The sequence below is a fragment of the Saimiri boliviensis genome, chromosome 6 (genome assembly GCF_048565385.1).
Source record: "Saimiri boliviensis isolate mSaiBol1 chromosome 6, mSaiBol1.pri, whole genome shotgun sequence".
NCBI lineage: Eukaryota > Metazoa > Chordata > Mammalia > Primates > Cebidae > Saimiri > Saimiri boliviensis.
Window position 1 is genome coordinate 96757271 of NC_133454.1, and position 22509 is coordinate 96779779.

The following is a 22509-nucleotide window of genomic DNA, read 5'->3' on the forward strand; positions in this document are numbered from 1 at the left end:
GAGTAATAGAAAAATAAATTAGTTTTGGAGTCATAAAAAAACCTAGGTTCAGATTTCATCTCTACCATTTACTGGCTGTGTGAACTTGAACAAATGACATAACTATTCTAAACCTCTCTAAAATAGGATAATGGTTTCTAATTTATAAGATTATTGTAATGATTAGAAATTACCTTTTAAAACTACCTATCCTAGTTCTGGGCATGTGATAGGTACTTGACAAAAGAAAAACAATACAAAGAATTTACCTTATCTAATTGTTGATACATCACAAACACATGCAAAATAATTAAAACTCTTGATTACTGGGATCCTGAATTCATAATCATAAAGATCATGCTTTCATCAAGATCATAAATTATTATTGATGATTAATGAATTCATGATTTGATAATTAAAATTCAAGATTATAAAGCACAGGATCTTTATTTTTCTATTATAAAAGTATCTTTGTTTATATATCATACAAAATTGTTAGGAAATTTTTTTTTAAAAACCTGAAAAACCTGTAATATTATTCTACTACTTTAACATAAATATGCTTTTGCATGTTACTTTTATCTTCTTATTTATTCTCACATTTCTTGTGTTGGAATGATTAGAAGTGTATAATTTTGGATATTTTTACTTACTATTTTATTATGTTACTTAAATGTTATGCCAGTATGCTAGATATCAGTAAGAGATACCATAATTTATTTATTTACTTAATCATTAAATAGTTGGCCCCAAAGTGGGAGTTATTATTAAAAGCCATATAATAAATAATTTGGTCATATTTAAGGGATTTTTTGGAAGGAGGATATTTTCTAAGCTAAATTCTTTAAGTGAGATTAATAGCACACATACCTTTAGCCCTTGAAACATGCTTTTCAAAATGTATACATGTCCTTTTAGAAACCAAAAGCCTTTACTTGTCACTATTTCTAGAGCAATTTAGTGGGACAGAGCAGGTAGGAAAATAAAAGCTGGAGGAGGAAGTTCAGTATTGAATTTGAATATGAGTGAAAATGATATTTATAATTTATGATTTAATTAAAATTCATATGCTATTGAACATTGGAGAATTTTATATGTAATCTTCAATTCAGTCCGATAGTCTATTGATCTTTCAACAAGCCTGTTAGGAGAAAAATGATGAAAACACATGACCTCTACCTTCTGGAAGCTTATATGTCAGTAGGAGAGATAAATAGTTTTTGAAGAGCATTTGTAATACAGTTGAGAAGTGTTCTGTTGCTGGTAAGTATGCTGCAGGAAGGCAGGCAACTTTTGAGTTCAAGGATTGATTATGAGTATGTGCTGACATCAAGAAAAAGAGAAGCACTGTTAATCACCTGTGTTTTACCATCTTCCAACAATGGGAAGTGCAAATGGCCCAACTCTGGGAGCAATACTGCATGCCCTGTAGAATATGCATAAAGGTTTCAAATAAATTGTCTTGTATCGAGTCTCAAATGTGCTAGAAACTCCTGCTTAGACTTCCGCCTTGTGTTCACAGCATCTGGCAAATAGGCTTCAATCACTCCTTAAAGCTCCAATAATTAAATGTAATGGTGACCACCTAAATAGGTAAAAGGAATCATGATTCAATTAGAGCTATTCCATCTATGCTGAGCAAATTAAGACATGGGTAGTTTTTATGGTTTGGCTTTGTGTCCCCACTCAGATCTCATCTTGTAGCTCCCATAATTCCCATGCGTTGTGGGAGGGAAACCAGTGGGATATGATTGAATTATGGTTGCCTTTGTTTCCTGTGCTGCTCTCTTGTTAGTGTTTGAGTCACACGAGATCTGATGGTTTTGAAAAATGGAAGTTGCCCTGCATATACTCTCTTTTTGCCTGCTGCAATCCCGGTAAGATGTGACTTGCTTCTCCTTGCCTTCCACCATGATTGTGAGGCTTCTCTGACCACATGCAACTGTAAGTCCAATTAAACCTCTTTCTTCTGTAATTTGCCCAGTCTAGGGTATGTCTTTATGAGCAGCATGAAAACAGACTAATACAGTAAATTAGTACTGGGAATGAGGCGTTGCCAAAAAGATAACCGCAAATGTGAAAGTTACTTTGGAACTGGGTAACAGACAGAGATTGGAACAGTTTGGAGAGCTCAGAAGAAGACAGGAAAATGTGGGAAAGTTTGGAACTTCCTAGAGCTTTGTTGATTGGCATTGCCCAAAGAGCTGATAGTTATATGGTCAATGAAGTCCAGGCTGACATGGTCTCAACTGGAAATGAGGATCCTGTTGGGAACTGGAACAAAGGTCACACTTATTATGTTTTAGCAAGGAGACTGGTGGCATTTTGCCCCTGCCCTAGATATATGTGGAACTTCAAATGTGAGAGAGATGATTTAGGGTATCTGGGGGAAGAAATTTCTAAGCAGGAAAGCATTCAAAATGTAGCTTGGATGCTGTTAAAGACATTCCGTTTTATAAGGGAAGAAGAGCATAAAAGTTTGGAAAATTTGCATCCTGACAATGGGATGGAAAAGGAAATCCCATTTTCTGAGGAGAAATTCAAGCTGACTACACAAATTTGCATAACTATTGAGAGGCCAAATGTTTTTCCTCAAGACAATAGGGAAAATATCTCCAGGGCTTGTCAGAGGTCTTCACGGCACCCCTTCTATCTCTGGCCCAGAGGCCTAAGAGGAAAAGATGGTTTCATGGGCCAGGCCCAAGGTCCCTCTGCTCTGTGCAGACTAGGGACTTGGTACTCTGCATTCCAGTCACTCCAGCCATGGGTAAAAGGGGCCAAGTTACAGCTCAGGCTGTTGGTTCAGAGGTGGAAGCCCCAAGCCTTGGCAGCTTCCACATTGTGTTGAGCCTGTGGTTGCACAGAAGTCAAGAATTGGGATTTGGAAACCTCTGTCATGATTTCAGAAGATGTATGGAAACACCTGGATGCCCAGGCAGACATTTGCTGCAGGGACAGGGCTCTCATGGAGAACCTCTGCTAGAGCAGTGTGGTAGAGAAATGTGGGATGGGAGCCTCCACATAGAGTTCCCGCTGAGGCACCACCTAGTGGAGCTGTGAGAAGATGGCCACCATCCTCCAGACCCCAGAATGGTAGATCCGCCAACAGCTTGCACCATATACCTGGAACAGCAGCAGATGCTCAACACTAGCCTGTGAAAGCAGCCAGGAGGTAGCTACACCCTGCAAAGAGTGGAGCTGCCGAAGACCATGGGAATCCATCTTTTGCATCAGCATGACTTAGATGTGAGATGTGGATTCAAAGGAGATCATTTTGGAACTTTAATATTTGACTGCCCTGCTGGATTTTGAACTTTCACAGGACCTATAGCACCTTTGTTTTGGCCAATTTCTTCCATTTGGAATCACTGTATTTACCCATTACCTATACTCCCGTTGTATCTGGAAAGTAATTTGCTTTTGATTTACAGACTCATAGGCAGAAGGGACTTACTTGCTTTGTCTCAGATGAGACATTGGACTGTGGACTTTTAAGTTAATGCTGAAATAAGTTAAGACTTTGGGGGACTGTTGGGAAGGCATGATTGGTTTTGAAATGTGAAGATAGGAAATTTGGGAGGGGCCAGGGCAGAATGATATGGTTTGGCCCTGTGTCCCCACGCAAATTTCATCTTATAACTCACGTAATTCCCATGTGTTGTGGGAGGGACCTTGTGTGAGATGACTGAATTTGGGGGCAGGTCTTTCCCTTGCTGTTCTGATAGTGAATGGATCTCATGAGATCTGATGGTTTTAAAAAATGAGAGTTGCCCTGAACAAGCTCTCCGTTGCCTGCTGCAATCCACATATGACATGAGTTGCTTCTCCTTGCCTTCTGCCATAATTGTGAGGCTTCCTCAGCCATGTGGAACTGTAAGTCCAGTTAAATCCCTTTCTTTTGTAAGTTGCCCAGACTCAGGTATGTCTTTATCAATAGTGTGAAAATGGACTAATACAGTAGTATAGAATTTGTTTTATTGAAAAATAGTGTATGAAAAATTTCAGTTCTTTCCTTAATTCTGGGCCATGTTTCTTATTTCGTTTCAGCAGTTAATGTTCCTCATTGCCTTTTTGTTCAAGCTTATAACTTTATTTTCTCCCTCCCATTGTATGAGGATTTGTAAATCTCAACCACCCATAGTGAGATCATGTTGTCATCAGACTTAACCTGGTAGGAGTTGGGGATTAGATGAGACTGTGAAGAAGTTTAAAAGGAACCTCACTGAGTAAAGCCAATTTTATCCAGAACCATGGAAGTTCACAGATTTTAATTAACAGTTTGAAATTTGTAATATTACTTGAATTTCAGATGGGTGAGAATTTAACACTATATTAAAGGAGCCCAGGCAAAAGGACACGAGTTGCGTCACCAAGACTTATTAAATGTGATGGAAATTCAGCAGCTGAATGCTGGCAAACAGGTGCAAGAGCTGAATTAATTTTTAAACCCTACCACTCAGGGAATTGCAATGCATCACACTGACAGCCACAGCACGTTGCTAATTTCATTCACAAGCTTAAAAATCTCAATACATTTAAACACGTGAATGTATTAAATTTTAAAAAGTGTAAGGGTATCCCAGAACTAAAAATTACAATTTCTCTCTGGGACTTCAAACCGTTTATCTAGCCAGAAGCATGGTACTTTTTATGAATGAAATATAACTTACTGATTTCACATTCAAATTGTGTTCTATTATTATATGTAGTGCAGATTGTCACTAAGCAAGATTTTCTCTTACTTTATGTGAAATCCTTTGTGAGTCATAAGAAAACTGAAATCACTGATAGAGTTCCCAACTTCTGATAGCATACATGAAACGGGGTTCTCAATCAGTGCTTCCAATGATGCTAAGTGGTAGAATATTCCTGGAGGTAAAGAAAAACAAAACTAAACAAATACATAAGCTTTTGGGGATGATATCATTTAAAGTGGTAAGTTGCAAGCTAAAAACTGAGCTAAGTAGCTAACTACCATTTGCTTTTACCAGAAATTTACCTACTGTGTGTTGCTAGTTCATGTAAGAATTTGATGGAAGCAGTACTGCATCTCCACATAAAATTGCGTATACATGCAAAATCTTAAGAAGATTTTAGGGAGTTCATGAATTTCTGTATTCAGAATATTGTTTATGATACATGTTGATCTTTGTCTGGGACTGGAAGGATATCTCTTATTGAGAGGACTTTTTCTTTGCCACCAGACCTTAAACCTAGGATTGGGGAAATAAAGGAAAATAAGAAAAGGCCTCTGGACCTTTCACAGCCGAGTGGAAGTTGGTAGACAAGTAGTACAGAGTGGTAAATAATTTGATTTATATATATATATATATACATACACACACACACATATACGTATAAAAAAGTACAAAACTACCTGGAGAAGACAGCACATTATTGAGTATTAAGTAATGTAAAGTACAAGAAGAGGGAGACATTCTAGGCTGATGGAACAGTAAGTGCAGAAACACAGAAATGAGAACAAGAAGCACTGTTCTTTCATTGCTAAAATACTGTATTTATAAGAAATATATAACAAATGTATTTTAAAATTTAGTCTTCTCTATCAACATTTCTTAAGAAGCTTTAAGTAAAACAAAATTTAAGAAGCTGGGCTTAATTTCCTAAGGTTTTAGCTATCTCAGCCTTTTATACAAACTTGTATACAAGTTTGTTCTTTTCATCTTGCTTAACTGGAGAATAAGAAGCATTAATTTTTCAAATATAAAAACAACTGTAAAAGGCTCCCTTCCTAGTGAGTCAAGAAAAGCCCATATGTACTGCATTGGATGAGTGTAGATTCTTAATCAAACACGTGTAATCAGTACCTGCCCATAAATTTTGACAATGGCAGCAGTAGCAACTGATTCTTTTTTAAACCCACTATCAAAACAGCAGATGAAAAAGAGACAAATGTACAGTAAATAACCTGAGCTAACAATGTTATTTTCAATAGAACAAAAAGGACAAAAGCCAAAGGTATTCATTACGGTTCCCAGGATAAGAGAGGAGGGTAGTTGCCGCCTTCACCAGATGCGCTGTCTTTAGGCCTGACAATACACATCTCCCCAAGGGAATGTGGAGAGAAAGTCAAACTCTTGCAACTCGATGCAAAGTGATTTGGCTGCCATTAAAACATCTCTCAGTAAAAGGCTATTCAGGTTTAAAGATTCCACACTCATTTTCTCCCAGAAAATGAGATCCTTGTATAAAACAGCAGACATGGAATTAGAGCTTCTAGAAATCACTCTAATCCCGGTTATCTCATCTTAACTTCCGCAAATGCTAATAAGGAAAAAGATGAGATGGCTTGGTGAACATATCATCTTAAAATTGTTGCTTTGTTTTGAGTACCCATAAACACAAAGCTCAACATCATTTTTAGAACACTGAAAAAAATATAAATATATATTATAAAATAAATAAAGGTTTTTTTTTTTTTTTAGAGAAAACTCATACTGATCTGGACTTCCTAGAACGTATCTGAGATGAACTATCTAAACAAGACTACTTACAATCCCTGTGAACTTGAGAAGATACATTTAACCCCTTAGGTTGGCACCTTTGAATGAAAATTAGAAAATTAGAATATCTATTTCTTACCTCTCAAAATTTTTATAAGAATTAAATATATGGAACATGATTAAAACAGTCTACTTCCAGTATTTTCCCAAGTGTGTTATCCAGAAAATAAATACTCTGGAATGGTTATTAAAATTAAAACAGTTTCTTATCAAAAAGTTGGTATATTCTGGGTAAACAAAGTTATATAGTTATTTTAAGAGCTTTACAGTATTAATGGGCATTGTGAATCCTGGAAAAAGGAGTATAACATGCTGCATTTCCCAAACGTACTTGACAACAGACACACTGGTGTTTGGTTGGGCATTGAAGTTTGGAAAATGCTGTGCAAGATGGAGTCAATGTTCTTCTGCCTTTCCTCTTCACTCTCATAATAGCATGTACAATTCTTCTTTATAGCACTTATCACAATATTTACATGTCATTCTTTTCATTAGGTTTGAATTTCATGAGAGCAAGGACTATGTATTCAGAAATGTTTTAATCCCCAGTGTTTAGTGCATTGTGGGTAATACATATTTTTTAGTTCATATAATTTCTAGTAACCTCAGATTCAATTCAGTTGATAGGCAGACTAAATAAACTCGGTGGGATTTTGCTTGTTTGTTTGAGCTGTGAAAACAAAGGGCGTGGTTTAAAATGACTCCAGTATATTTTAGCCTTGTAGAGCCATGCTTAAAAAGTAAGGCTAGGCATGGTGGCTCATGCCTATGATCACAGCACTTTGGGCAGCCACGGTAGAAAGAATAGCGCTTGAACTCAGGGGTTCAAGACCAGCCTAGGCAACATAGTGAGACCCTGTCTCTACAAAAAACAATTACAATTAGCTGGGTGTGGTGATGCTCATGTATAGTCCCAGCTACTCAAGGGGTTAAGATGGGAGAATCACTTGAGCCCAGGGTTCAAGGCTGCAGTGTGAGCTATGATCATGCCATTGCATTTCAGCTTGGGTGATAGTGAGACCCTGTGTTCTCCCCTCCCCCTGCCGAAAAAAAGAAAGGTGCTCCATGAAAACTAGGCACAGAAGAAAAGAATAGAGAAAAAACAAAAGTCCATTCTTAAAATGCCCAAATGCAAGTTGTATAGAACTTAGGTGGCAAGAGAAATCTGGAAGTTTAATTATAGAAAATAATTCTTCTGGCTAGGTGGTTTAAATACAACCTGGAAGGTTTAAGTTGATGAAATTTGCTCTCTTAAAATTCTTAGCATCAGTTACTAAATAGGGTAAACACTAACTTTTTTTTTTTTTTTTTTTTTTTTGAGACGGAGTTTCGCTCTTGTTACCCAGGCTGGAGTGCAATGGCGCGATCTCACTCACCGCAACCTCTGCCTCCTGGGTTCAGGCAATTCTCCTGCCTCAGCCTCCCGAGTAGCTGGGATTACAGGCACGCGCCACCATGCCCAGCTAATGTTTTGTATTTTTAGTAGAGACGGGGTTTCACCATGTTGACCAGGATGGTCTCGATCTCTTGACCTCGTGATCCACCCGCCTCGGCCTCCCAAAGTGCTGGGATTACAGGCTTGAGCCACCGCGCCCGGCCAACACTAACTTTTTTAAAAAAAGAGTTTTCATACTTATGTCGTTCTAAGTCTTTATACTTTTAAAACCTAAGTACTACGTTGTAAATTTGAGAATGTTCTATAAATTTATACATTAGAAATATTTTATACTTCATTTTGGATGCTGAAATCTTTTAGTCTAATACCTAACTTGAATAAGCATTACTCAGATGCTTCAGGGATTTTTAGCAGCCTTTATCTTGTCCACTTTCCATTAGTCCAGGCTGAAAGTAGAATAAGCTTGGCAGAACCTTTAAATTAACATATCAAAACCCCTTCCTACCTACTGCAAATTAAAACTGAGAAGAGTAAATAGCTGTGTTATGCCATTCATAAAATAACTACTTTATGCCAAGTATGCACTAAATGCTCTGAACATTTTTAAACATGATTTTCCCAGTAATCCTGTGAGAAGTGTTATTAGTTCATCCTATAATGGAGAAACTCAGAAGTGAAATGTTTTACCCCACATAAATAGCCATAAAAAAATGAATGATCTGAAAATTGAACTTAGAGCCCTTTCTCTGAAGGTCAATGACATTTTCATTACACAATGTTTTTTAATAGAAGTATTGCCATTTCTTATGCTTTTTCATAGGAGTGATTAAAATGTATATACATAAACATAGTGCTTGCAGGTAACATGACCATGACTTAGGTGAAGACAGCTATTAAACTTTAATAACAGATATATAAAATATTAATGGGAATACTATGTTCCCTGGATGCCTTGCTTCAATATTATGATAATTAACACATTTACTATAATTCCAATCAAAATTTTTATTTTTATATACTATGATTCTAAATTTAATTTGGAGCAATAAATACATTAGAATACCCAAGATAATTTTGAAAAGAAGTATAATCGTGCACTGGGGGGAAGACAATGGGGAGAAAGTTTCCCCACATGATAGCAAAACTTACTGGCAAAAATTTAATAATCAATAATTAAATTAATCTGGCATTTGCAAAAAAAATAGAATAAATGCATCAATGGAACACAATTGAGAACCCAGAAGCAGATTAGTCTGTATATAGAAATGTAGTATATGATCAAGAAAGTACTTCAAATGAGTAGGAAGAGAATGTACTGTTTAATAAATAGGATAGTTGACTGTCTCATTTTTTAAAAAAATAGTTAGATTCCAACCTCATATACTAAAAAACAACTTTAGTGTTTATTAAATATTTCAATGTAAGAAAACCAGAAATACATCGAAAAATAGAGTTGACTATATCTGTAATCTTATAGTGGGAAAAGCCTTCCTAAATTTAATAAAACCTAAAACTACCTAAAAAACAAAGTCTGTATAAAATGTTTATTTTTTGTATGGCAGAAACTCTACAAAATTAAAAGGCATTCACAGTTCAGGAAAAAAATGTTCAACTATATAAATAGTTTACAAAGGGTTAACACCCTTATTTTATAAACAGTTCTTCCAAATCAATAAAGCAAAGACCAACATCATATCAATAAAATGGACAAAGGATTTTTTCAAGCAATTTCTGACTGGAATCAAATAACTAACATATTTTAAAAGATGTCCAACCCTACTAATTACCGAAGAAATGAAAATTAAAACAGCAGTAAGCTAAGATTTACCTTCTATCAAACTAGTCAGGGTTAAAGAGTGATACTTTCTAGTACTGGTAAGGATGTAAGGAGATGAACTCGCTCATATACTATTGATGGAAGTAAATTGGTATAATCTATTTAGAGAGTATATTTAGAAATATTGATCCAAATTTAAGTGGGCATAAATACCCTTTGACCTAACAACTCCAATTCTACAGACATACAAGATTCACATACAGTTGGAAATATTTTTCCCAGACTATGACTGTCATTTTACTTTGTAGAGTTTTTCTGCAGTGGAGAACTTTTAAATGTGCAGTTTGCATGTTTACTGCAACATTTTTTGTGATGGAAAAAATAAAAACCATCCTAAATGTTCCTACTGCAGGGCAATGTGAGCTCCCCCCAGAGACCACTTCTATCTTATTTACCATTGTGTTTCCAGTTGGCTGGTACTTGACACTAAAAACATTTGTTAAATGAGCAAATGAATTATAATGCATTTCTACAACTGAAATTATTTTTTAAGGATAAGTTAACTAAGTTGTAGATTATTTTTCAGATGATTCTCATAAATATATGTGTATATATATGCACATATACATATATATATATTTTTTCATACGGGTGTATGAAGAAAAAAAGGAAGTATACCTCTCGGTTGCCCCTAGAGGCAGAATTTAAAGAGTAGTAACATTAACTATTGACTACATACACAAATGATAATACTTCCTTTGACTTTTTCTTTTTTTAACAATGACTCTGTTAATAACTTGAAAGTACAAATGTAATCAGTCTTTCAGTCCACCAACTCTTCTTGGTGCAAAGGTTTCACAGCAGTGAGTACAGGCTCTATTTTTCCTGAGTCTATATTCTAATGGAGGGAGACAGATGGTAAACAAATAAATATTTGTTTTTGATAAGGTGTTATGAAGAAAATTAAACCAAGGTAAGGGGACTAGTAACATGGTGTTGTTTTTCATAAGCATAGTTAGAGACTGCCTTTGAATTATGTGAGGTTTGAAAAGATAGTTGAATGAAGTAGAGAGTAAGTATGAGGGCAGATCTTTTTTTTGAGATGGAGTTTCACTCTTGTCCAGGCTGGAATGCAATGATGTGATCTCAGCTCACTGCAACCTCTGCCTCCTAGGTTCAACTGATTCTCCTGCCTCAGCCTCCTGAGTAGTTGGGATTACAGGCACCCCCCACCACCACCACCCCCAGCTAATCTTTGTATTTTTAGTAGAGATGGGGTTTTGCCATCTTGGCCAAGCTGGTCTTGAGCTCCTGACCTCAGGTGATCCACCCACGTCAGCCTCCTGAAGTGCTGGGATTACAGAAGTGAGCCACCATGCCCAGCCCAAAGGCAGATCTTCTAAGTATAGGTCAAAGGACTTAGGCAAGACCATGCCAAGGTTTAATTAAGAGCAAGGTCAGGGGATGTAGGAGGTGCTGACATGATTAATTTTTGTATTTAAAAGGATCACTCTGGTGAGCATGTGGAAAAGATGATGATGGCTTGGACTAGGGTCCTAGTGGTAGAGCTCGTACAAAATGGTGGAGTTCTGGATATATCCCAGATATCGAGGGATCAAAATTTGCTGATGTGAGACAAGGAAAACAGAAAGGATATTAAACTGTCAAGAGTCTTAAAATACACCACCATCAAAACACCTGATCTAGAATGTGAGAATGGAGTGCCTCTAATAAGGCAGAACTCTTGAACAATTTTCTTTCACAGCTAAAGTCAGTCCTTTATGTCATGAATTTTCCCAGCATTACTATTAGAGAGGTAAGTGCCAAATAGTGTTTCAAAATTGTATTGAAATTAGAACTTGTTCCCATACTGGTTTTAGTATACACTCACTTTTGAAAGTGTACTTAACATGACAACGTCTTGCCATTAAATGTACATTAGCCTTTAATTTCATTTTGTAGTCAGTTTTACTAATAAATTTTTCTATTTTAAAGTATAAGGAGGAAAAAAGTTCTGCTGTTTTGAAGAAATGAGAAAATTTGTGGTTTAGGATTTTATAGATGTTAAGTTAAAAAAAAGTTTACATAACATCTTAATATTGTACATTAATCCTTGGGGAGAAAACTTGAACTTAAATCACTGAAGTTCTTGAGGACTTTTTAAAGTATAATTTTATAAATTATATTTTATATATTTTATATAATTTTTTAAGCATTCATTTTTCCAATATAAAAACAACTGTAAAAGGCTACCTTTTACAGTTATATTCTCATGTCTCATTTTATTCTCCAAAAGCAATATGCAAAAATAAAGTTTACCTTGAACATTTCCCCTACTTCAGATAATAAAGGCTTCCTATCTTGGAGTTTCTGAGGTTAAAATTATTTGCAGGTGCTTTGTTGCATGTGCAAATAATTGATTAGTTAAGCATGTTCTCAATCATTATAAGGTATCATTAAGTGCATGCAATCAGTTGTATTGAAACAATGAAATTGCTGGCAAATTTGATAGTTCACTTGCCCTAACAAAATCATACTTTGGTTCCCACAATCACATTTAGCCAAAAAGTAGCATAGAGGACTGGACCTATATCATGACATTTCAAAAGTCTTTTCATAATGTCTGCTGTGACTAAAATTATGATGCTGCTCATTTAGTCACTTACTGATATGACTGAATATTATGCTTTTTATAGACTTACCCTGTCAGGTTCATGAGTATACCAAATGTCATGTTGAGGTCCAAATGGAGTGGGTGGATGAGCAGAAAACACTCAGGGGGTCATAGGCAGGTGAAAGATGATTTTATTTAGCAGCAGCTCTCATCAACAGCTTTCTTAAGATAGCTCTCTACACTGTTTGCTTTTATTTTAGCTGTTTGCTCAGGCTCTGTGGCTCCCCCCATGCCTGCAGTTTCGTGGTCGACTCTCCCTTGGTTTCAGGATCAGCAGCTTAACTCTTTCTCTCTCTGGGCACAAGCGAGCTGAGCTGTGTCCTGGCTCTCGTCTGTCCGTCTACAAAGATGGACAGCTCCGACTTTCTCTCTTTTTCTCTGGGCACCTGTGCCTGCACAGTGTCAGCAGGGTAATTATACCTTTCACAGACAATAGTAGCATAGAGCCAAGTGATGGCCTTCCCATGTAGCTGTAACATGTTGGCTGTGATAACAAGTGGCGTTATATGCCTGTGCTCTGAATTCACCAAGTCACGCAGGTTGTAAACATCCTACCTCGGCCTGTCTTTGACCAAATCACAGCCATGTTCCTTAAACTCCACCCTGTAGGCCAAGGGAGACATAGGTCTTGTGAGTAATAAACCCCTGAAACTGATTCAGTAGGTCTGAAGTGGAACCAGGCATTTTTGTCAAAAGCAGCACAGGTGACTGTGATGTACAGTCAGAGTTAAGAATCACAAGCTTCTCTGTCAAGTACTAGGGATATAAGAGGGAACACGAAATGGTTCCTGTCCACGAGGAGATCAGAGTCAAGTGAGACAGACAAGTAAACTAGTAATTACAGAAGAGTATATAAGTGCTATGCTAGGGGTAAGCACACCTCTTCCTATATACATTGGTACTATGTTAACTAGTTCATTTCATGGACTATAACACACAAAAAGGAGATTTTTCTCTCATCATCAAACCTAATGACACAAATTGTGATTTTTCATCTTACCTACTCTATTCCTTACTCAAATGAATTAGCCATACTAGACTGCTGAAACTCAGGAGATGAAAAAGCAGAAGGACCAGTTTCTATTTCTAATAACGGTATATGGGAGATGTAAAGGAGGTGAAGAAGAATTGCAAAACAGTGAGCTCCTCAAGGTCAGGGACCGTTTTTCTGTCTTATTAATATTTTTCTCCCTGTGGCATAATTCAGAGTCCAGCATATGAGTAGGCATTGAATCAGTTAGTTTTTTAAATCTGTTTTCCTGATAAAATTAGGAGCCAGCTCTTCTTACCTGGTTTGTGCATACCTAAGATGACTCTGTTCCTTGCTCTCTGACCAGTGACTGCCACTAGAAAACCTATTTTTGCTTCCTCAGAAGCACAGGACATTAATTGTCTTTAAACTTAATAATTCAAAGATCTTTCCTAATCCTTCGTGGTTGATTTTTTTCTTATCCATGTATCCCATTGCCAGTTGATGTTTTAATTTCCATTATTTCATGCCATTCTATTTTATTATTATTATTATTGTTGTTTGAGATGGAGTCTCTCTGTCGCTCAGGCTAGAGTGCAGTGGTGCAATCATGGCTCACTGCAGTCTTGACCTCCCCAGACTCAGATGATCCTTCTGCCTCAACCTCTGGAGTAGCTGGGACTACAAGCATGCACTACTGTGCCTGGCTAAATTTTGTAGTTTTTTTTTTTTTTTTTTCTTTCTTTGTAGAGACAGGGTTTCCCATGTTGTTTGGGTTGGTCTTAAACTCCTGGGCTCAAGAGATCTGCCTGCCTCAGCCTTCCAAGTGCTGGGACTACAAGCATGAGCCATTGTGCCCAGCATCACATGCTATTTTATATTCTTTTGTTTATTTTAATTTCATTTTACACAATCTGCTTTGAAAAAATTACAGACATGAGTTACCAGTATAAAGGAAAGATAGTCCTGGAAGTTTAACCTATCTAAAATAAGGAAAGATATATGCCTTTGATCCCCGGAAAAGTACCAGAAAGTTCCACAAAACATATTGCTCAAAACAGACCTTTTGTCATCTCTTGGTCCCTAACGATGGGACTTAATGAGGTTGACAGGACCACATCTAGAAATCTCTTCCAGGAAATCCATCAGACGTAATCCACATCAGAATTCTACAAACAAGAGTAAAAAGGACCCAGAAGGAAAGCTTCATAGATTAAGTTCCCCTTTTATCTTTAAGACCATCTACTCCCATATATAGCTGAAACTCTTAATGTCTGTTCTCCATGACTTTGTGATATTGGCAAGGCCAAATTGATCTTACAAAGAAAACCTTGTCTGATTGCAGTGGTTATAATTTGTCACTGCAGATTCATATATACTGGGGGTTATACTTAATGTGAATATGATTTATGTAAACTTGAAATTCTATAATACAGAATACTAATAAAATCTCACTTTGGGCGAATGCTTTGAAATGAAAATTGATTTTGTCAAATGAAAGGAATTAGGAATCTCATAGTTTCACAGCTAGCTAACTAAATGAATTATAAATTATGTCCATCCTTCTGCCACAGGAAGGTGCTATTTTAGCTAGTAAGTCAAAATGTCTAACAAACTTTAATGTCAAATTAGCCAGTGCTGTTGTTTATATTAGAACTTCTGTAATTTCAGACATTATTTCATTATTTTTTATTTTTGTTATGAAATATTCCATTTTCATTAATTTAAAACACATTCACTGACAATATTATACAACATTTATTAAGCTTTCTGCCTTTCTATTTTATGAATTAAGAAGTTCTGCATTAAAATGTCAAGAAAGTTAAGCAGTTATAATGTTGAACCATGCTTTTAATTTCTGCAAAATATTAGAGATAATGCTAAGAAAAAAATTTTTTTAAACTATTAAAGCAGAACTATCTTACAGTACTTTTTGATCTGTGTGCTCCATGAATGTTTACTTCCTATTTTGTATGAAAATATATGTACATTAAAATGTATTTTATATTACATTTCTTCTTTGAGAAAATTTCGTTTTGAATTATGCAATATTTGAATCATGCAAGGTCTTCAAGAATGCAACCTTTCTGACGCTTCCTCTAAATCCAGGCTCCAAAATATAAATAGTTGCATGTTTGTTCAGATTCTTAGAATACTTTGAAACATGTTTCCCAGTGACCCAAACTCTTTATCTGGAAAATGAAGGAATGGAATAGCAAATGGTAAGAAGCTGACCTTCGTCTTCAGTTTTGATGTTGACCTCATGTTTCTGAGAGACCTGGTTGTTAGAAGATAAAACACATGGCGTCTAACATTCTTTAGACTTTTGGCAAAGTAATTTTTGTGGAGGAAAGAGAGAACCATCACACTGATTTGGTTTACTTTAAACCACCAGGTTCTCAGTTCTCTGTTATATGTAAGATATTATTTCTCTTCTCTGATCTAGTTCCCAAAGAAGATTAATCTGCTGTGTCTGAACTTTACTACTAGGTGTTTAGATTACTGAAATGTGAACTAAGGTGCTAGCCTTGTATAATTAACTTTTCTTTAAGAAGCATAGTAAGGAGATTCAAATGCCAAGACTGCAGTTATTTTCTGAGATCTTCATTAAGAACAAATCTGTACTAGAGACACTATTTCTCTATGGTATAATACTCTTCAGTAACATGGTTCTAAATAAAAAAATAATTGTATAAATCCATTGGACATTATACTTTAATATCTTTGTATGCCAGTGGTTATAAACTTAAGGAAAATTATATTTATTGGTTTATTTAAAAATTAGGAATTTTTGCTTATCTCAGTTATTAAAGTAGATGGGACATATATGTTTTGATATGCATGTTTTAAAATATATAAATAATATACATGTATTCTGCAGTTTACTTATTTTATATATGCCAGATATATGTTCCTTACTAGACATGATTTGCAAATTTTTTCCCATTCTCTGAGTTGTCTTTCATTTATTGATGGCGTTCTTTGAATGAGAAAGGTTTTTAATTTTGATGAAGTCCAATTTATCTATTTTTTTCTTTTGTTATTTACAATTTTGATGTCATATCTAAGAATCTTTTGTAAAATTCAAAGTCAGGAAGATTTAACTTTATATTTTATTCTAAGACTTTTATAGTTTATATTTTTACAGTTAGGTCTTTGATCCATTTTGAGTTTGCTTTTGTATGTGATATAAGAGTCTAATTACATTCTTTTACATGTGGCTATTCAATTGTCTCAGCATCATTTGTTCAAAAGACTTTTCCCAATTGAACAATCTTGGCACTCTTGTCAAAAATTAATTGACTGAATATGTATGGTTTTATTTCTTGACTCTCAATTACCTTCTTTTGTTCTCTATGTCTTTTGCTATGCCAGTACCACACTGTCTTATCATTGCTTTGTAAGAAGCTTTGAAATTCATAAATATAAGTCCTGCTGCTTTATTTTTTTTTTTCAAGATTATTTGGGCTGTTCTGGGTGCCTTGCAATTCTGTATGAATTTTAAAATCAGCTTATTAATTTGTACAAAGAAGTCAGCTGGAATTCTGATAGGGATTACATTGAATCTTAGGTCAGTTTGGGCTTTGGGTAGTATTGCCATCTTCTAATCGTTGAACATACAGTAGTTTTCCATTTATATAAGTCTTTAATTTATTTCAAAAATGTTTTATAGCTATGACCTTATCACTTCATTCCCATCTGTCTATCCAAATGATCACCTGGTATCATTTTATTTCGGCATGAAGTATTTTTCTTTCAATTTCTTGAGTGCAGACCTGTTAGCAGTGGATTATCTCACTATTTTTTTCTTTAAAATATCTTTAAACCTTTATTTTTAGAAAAATATCTTATTATACTTAGTCTTCTTGGTAAACAGAGTTCTCTTCTCATCACTGTTTATATTATTCCATTATCTTCTGGCCTCCATTGTTCTCATAAAAAATTAGCTGTTAATAATGTTTTTGTTCCTCTTTATATGATGAATTTTCTTTTCTGTTGGCATGATTTTTTTGTTGTTGTTGTTATCTTTGGTTATAGTAGTTTTATGTTGTGCCTATGTGCTGCCTTTTTTGTTTACTGTATTTGTGGTTCATTGAGCATCTATGAGTTAATGTTTTTCACCAAATTTGAGAAGGATTTTCTTATTATTGCTGTAAATATGTTTCCACATTTCTCTTTCTGTGTTCATTGTTCAACTTCAGTTATCCTTTTGAGTTATGAAAGGATTTTTTGCCACATAGTTTTAAACCTTAGAAGAATGCTTGGAAATGAGAGGGGGAAGTATGAATGAAATGCCACCACAATTTTCTAAGAAAACTTAGTTCACTAAATATACATACAACCACACAACTCTTTAGATTTACAGTGAAAAATATTAATGTTACTGGTCTTCTTTTTCTATCTTGACAAAATCCATTCCTAGGTGCATTTCCTCCCTCTGCCATTTATGCACGAAAAGACTTGCTACAGCGATCTACTCATATTGCCACCAAGACTTTCCAGGCTCTTCGCATATTTGTAAACAATGAGCTCAATGAACTCCACACAGGACTGAAGACAGCTCAGAAGTTTCTGAGACCTGGTGGTCGTCTCGTTGCCCTCTCCTTCCATTCACTAGAGGATCGCATCGTCAAAAGATTTTTGCTTGGAATAAGCATGACAGAAAGGTTTAACCTAAGTGTTAGACAGCAAGTGATGAAAGCATCGCAATTGGGTTCAGATCACGAAAACATGGAAGTCTCTATGAGAAGAGCTCCTTTAATGTGGGAATTGCTACACAAGAAGGTACTTAGTCCACAATCTCAGGATATACAAGATAACCCCAGAGGGCGCTCAGCCAAGCTTAGAGCAGCTATCAAATTATAAGTTACCATCATCTTATTCTTCAATTTTTTTTCGCAATTTCTCTAATCTTTACTCTTGTTATGTTCCTGAATATCTTGATAAAGGTTTAAGTGTGGGACAGTCTGAAAATTGATGTGTTTAGCTTTTTTTTTTTTTTTCTCGAAAAGAAACTGTAGGAAATACTAGCATGACAGAGAAACTTCTACTCAGGGAGCAGCAGCATCTCAAAACTGGAAACGTGTTAATCTTTGCATCATATTGGACACTTGAAATGCAATCCTTCCTCTGGCCAGGAAATTTTTTAAAAAATAATACTATTTTGTGTTTATCTAAATATGTAAACTCAAGCTGTCAAAGATACATAATCATACCTGCATGTCCTAAATTTTGAATTTAGATATTCCAATTTGCAACAATCTTTCTCTGGCTCAAATAATGATGATTATGGAATGAATTTTAATGTCCCTACTTGTGAATAATTATTATAGCTTTCTCAAATGTAGGCTTTTTACAAATTTAAAATTTTTTAATATTAGTTTAAATATGTTATACTGCTAAAATTTTATTTTTCAAATTATAGTTTATTATTTTAAAGGGATTTTTCAGTATGATATGGGTCATTTTGTTCATATACTCCAAAGTAAAAATATAAATCCTTACAGAGAATTATTTCACAAAATTTGTATTTCATGTCAATTGTATTTTAATAATAGCTCCCAATGCCTTTAGTAAGTAATAAAGTCTCTTATTAAAATCTTTTATTTTTCATTTGAGCTAATCAAAGTAATTCAACCAAGTCTATTTGCAATAGAAAACTAACTATTTAATATAGTAAAATCGGTGCTCCCTTAATGTTGTTACAAAGATATGGTAACTGTAATATGTGTAAAAGTTTATTCAGGAAAAGAGTACTTGGTAGAAGATTCTTTAACAAATTGATGAAACTGGTTCATAATTCACATGTCCACTTCTTATATGTAATATGTACTTCTAATTTATTCAGTTATTCAGCAAGTACTGAACTTGTTTAGAAAAGCAAAGGTAAGTACAATATACATGGCCCACAGTACATGTCCTATAGAGTTTAGTATAGGAAAATTATGTTAGTTATAATCACAAAAGTCAATATAAAATGGACACTGTGGTAAATACTACAAACAAATCATAAATGGTACTGTAAGACCATTTAGTAAGTATTTTATCTGTTGTCAGAAACCAGGTATGAAAACATGATACTTGAATTGTGACCTGAAGGATGAGTTGGAGATAATTAGTCAAAGGGTACATGGAATAAAGAAGGGGACATGTTGATTAACAGTACATATAAATAAATATTACCTAAATTAGTTAACCTTGAAATCATATTTATACTATTAATTTGCTCAGTAAACTTTTTTCAAATACAGATAAAAGATTCTCCATTATGATTACAAATTTTAAGTTGGTGAATCCAAGTGAATGAAGTATCGACATAACTGTATGGACAAAATACATAAGAATTAAGTACATGAATTTACCTCAGTCTTATTTTATCTACCTTGTAATATTTAACTTTAGTAACCAAGCTTGTTTACTGCTTCTATTGTAAAGGTTTTATTTAAATCTAAATAATCCTACAAGGAAATCAGAATTAGAAAAAAAATTCTGGAGAACAATATGCTTGAAATAGAAACTAGAGAATGCACCTAGGTTAAGTCCCTGAATCCTACCTGAACAATGTATAATTTTTTTTTTTTTTGGATGTAACACATATTTGTTAATGAAACATATTCCCAAAAAACTATTATTCTTGTACGTGATTGGAAAATGAAAGATCACATTTGTATATTCGACAATCATTTGCCTATTTCATAAGGCATTTTTTCATCCTGTATAGTATAGGACTTATTTTTTTATGTTAAATAGAAACTGAATGCACTGGGTTGAACAGTGTTCCCCCAAAATTCATGTACTTCTTAGAGCCTCAGAATGTGACCTTATTTGGAAATACTGTGATTGTGGTTGTAAGTAGCTAAGATGAGGTTATGCTGCAGCAGGGCAGACCCTTAATCCAATATGACTGGTGTTCCTCATAGGAGAAGTTAGGGCAGTCGTGGTGGCTAACGCCTGTAATCCCAGCACTTTGGGAGGCCAAGCTGGGTGAGTCACTTGAGGCCCAGGAGTTCAAGAACATCCTTACCAGCATGTTGAAAACCCATCTCTACTAAAAATACAGAAATTACCAGGCATGGTGGCTGTGTGCCTGTAATCTTAGCTACCCAGGAGACTGGAACCCGGGAGGTGGAGGTTGCAGTGAGCCAAGATCGCTCCACTGCACTCCAGTCTGAACAACAGAATGAGGCTGTCTCAAACCAAAGAAACAAAAAATAAATAAATAAATGAATAATAATTTTTTTAAAAAAGAGAGAGAGAAAGAAGATAGAGACACAGGAGAATGCCACATGGAGCTGGAGGCAGAGATTGGAGTGATACACCGTGGCAGCCATCACAAGATAGGAAAAAGCGTAGAATAGAATCTCCCTCAGAGTTCCAGCAGTTGCCAACCCTGCTAACATGATTTTGTACTTCTGGCCTCCAGAACAGTGAGAAAATGTATTTCTGCAGTTTTAAGGAACCCAGTTTGTGGTAATTTGTTATAGCAATCCTAAGAAACTAATACTCTGACAGAAAAAACTCTTGGGTAATATGCATGAGAAAAATTCTTCGATAAACGCAAAATCGGTTTCAAAATGTTTTCATGTAAAAATAGATTAATTTTGCTGTAATTAGGCTGTGTTTTATAGTCATTATTGTCTGCTTTTTAGTCTTTGTTGTAGGATGCATCATAAAATACATGAATGAGTTTTAAATGATTGACTTTGGAGAATGGTTTTAGGAAGTTCATATAGTACACAGAAATAAAAGCTGATGTTACAAAGAATGTGCATTACTTTTCTAATAAAATATTTCTGAATCTCTGTCTTGACTGCCTTCTATGAATCATTTTAGCATAGTATCAATGTCATTGTGTAGTACATCAGTTCTACAGTTTTTAGTTTATTCAGAAATAAAATTTAGTAACTAGAATTTTTAGATAATATCTATTTTTATTTATTTTTAAAATGGTGTATTAGTTGCTATGTTCTTTCAGGTATCTAGGGGTGTACTTGAAAGACACTAATCATATCTATATGTCTTTTCTATTTCATGTAGTGTATGATACATGATTTGTGCTTAAATTCATTTATAGCGAACTATTTGTTGTGCAACAACCAGTAGTTTATAAGAGAATATAGTATGCCTAATTAGGTTTTTGAAATGAACTAGTATTTCTTAAAATTCACTTGCAAATATTTGAAAATTATGTTTTCTTTAGTCTTCGCAGAGTATTACATATCAGAGGTTTTTAAAATTTTTGTTTCTAAATTTTGTTTTCAAATAAGCAGAGATAATAATGAGTCTGTACTGCAGGCTTTTAAAAAAATAATATTACTTTCATTTGAAATCTCTTATTCAAAAACTATAAGACAGTTCTTAATGAGATTTAATGGCTTAAAAAAGGAGAAAAATATATGTATATATTCATTCAAGGATATATTAGAAGCTATTTAGGAAGAAATTTTAAAAATATACCTTTCTCACTACTCTTCCTCTTTTTATATACCATCCCTTCTCCTCTGTTCACATTGGTATGTGATTTTGAGGTGACATTAATTATCTCTGGAAAAAGAAATATTAGGTAATTTTGGCACATACCATGATAAACTAAGCCTTTCATGTTAAATCTTTTTAACAGATAAACACTAAGAATTGCTTCTGGTTAAAATTCCACACTATTAATTTTACTGCAACTATTTTTCTATTTGGTTTTCATGATTGCTTCGTATTCTAATTGATATTTTTTTGTGTAGCAGCATTCTGTAACAGAAAGGGACAAGCATTTAAACAAAGAATTTTGTGAGGTGCTTGATATATATAAATTTGAAATCCTGGTCAAAGATATATTTTTCTCATAACCACAATACCATATGTTTGATGTTGATTGAAGCATGGTTTGTAAAAATTAACACTGTATTCTAAAGAGGCTGGGTTGTATAACAAACGTAACTATTTTTGTATTATTTTCTCAAATTTTATCTGTTTATAGCTGCTATCTCCAAGTAATGTTTGGTAACACAGGATGATCTGTGTGAATGCTAAGAGAAAGTTTACCTATAAATTATTTTCTTGAGTCTAGTTACAGCATGAATTTTTGAAAAAATTTAAAATGCAGAGTTGTGCAATATACAATGGTCATAGTTCATAATGTCTATCATAAAATTTTTCACTGACTTTTTGACCACTTCACTTCCTTCTCTTATAATC

General features: G+C 34.6%; 1 protein-coding gene across 13 annotated transcripts in view; it reads left to right on the forward strand.

The window, feature by feature from the left end:
• The window catches only part of METTL15 (methyltransferase 15, mitochondrial 12S rRNA N4-cytidine), a 400694-nt gene that overhangs the window by 178244 nt on the left and 199941 nt on the right, over positions 1-22509 (forward strand). For 4 of the 13 annotated variants that reach the window (XM_074401271.1, XM_010331758.3, XM_074401269.1 and 1 more), the window contains exon 7: positions 17744-21122. The exons of 6 other annotated variants lie outside the window; for them this stretch is intronic. In XM_074401271.1, coding sequence (XP_074257372.1) covers positions 17744-18186 — 443 coding nt within the window. In that variant the 3' untranslated portion in view covers positions 18187-21122. Of the gene's footprint in view, positions 1-1774; positions 5872-17743; positions 21123-22509 lie in introns of those variants that run through there. 3 more of the 13 variants (XM_074401272.1, XM_010331804.3, XM_074401273.1) reach the window with 3 other exon arrangements.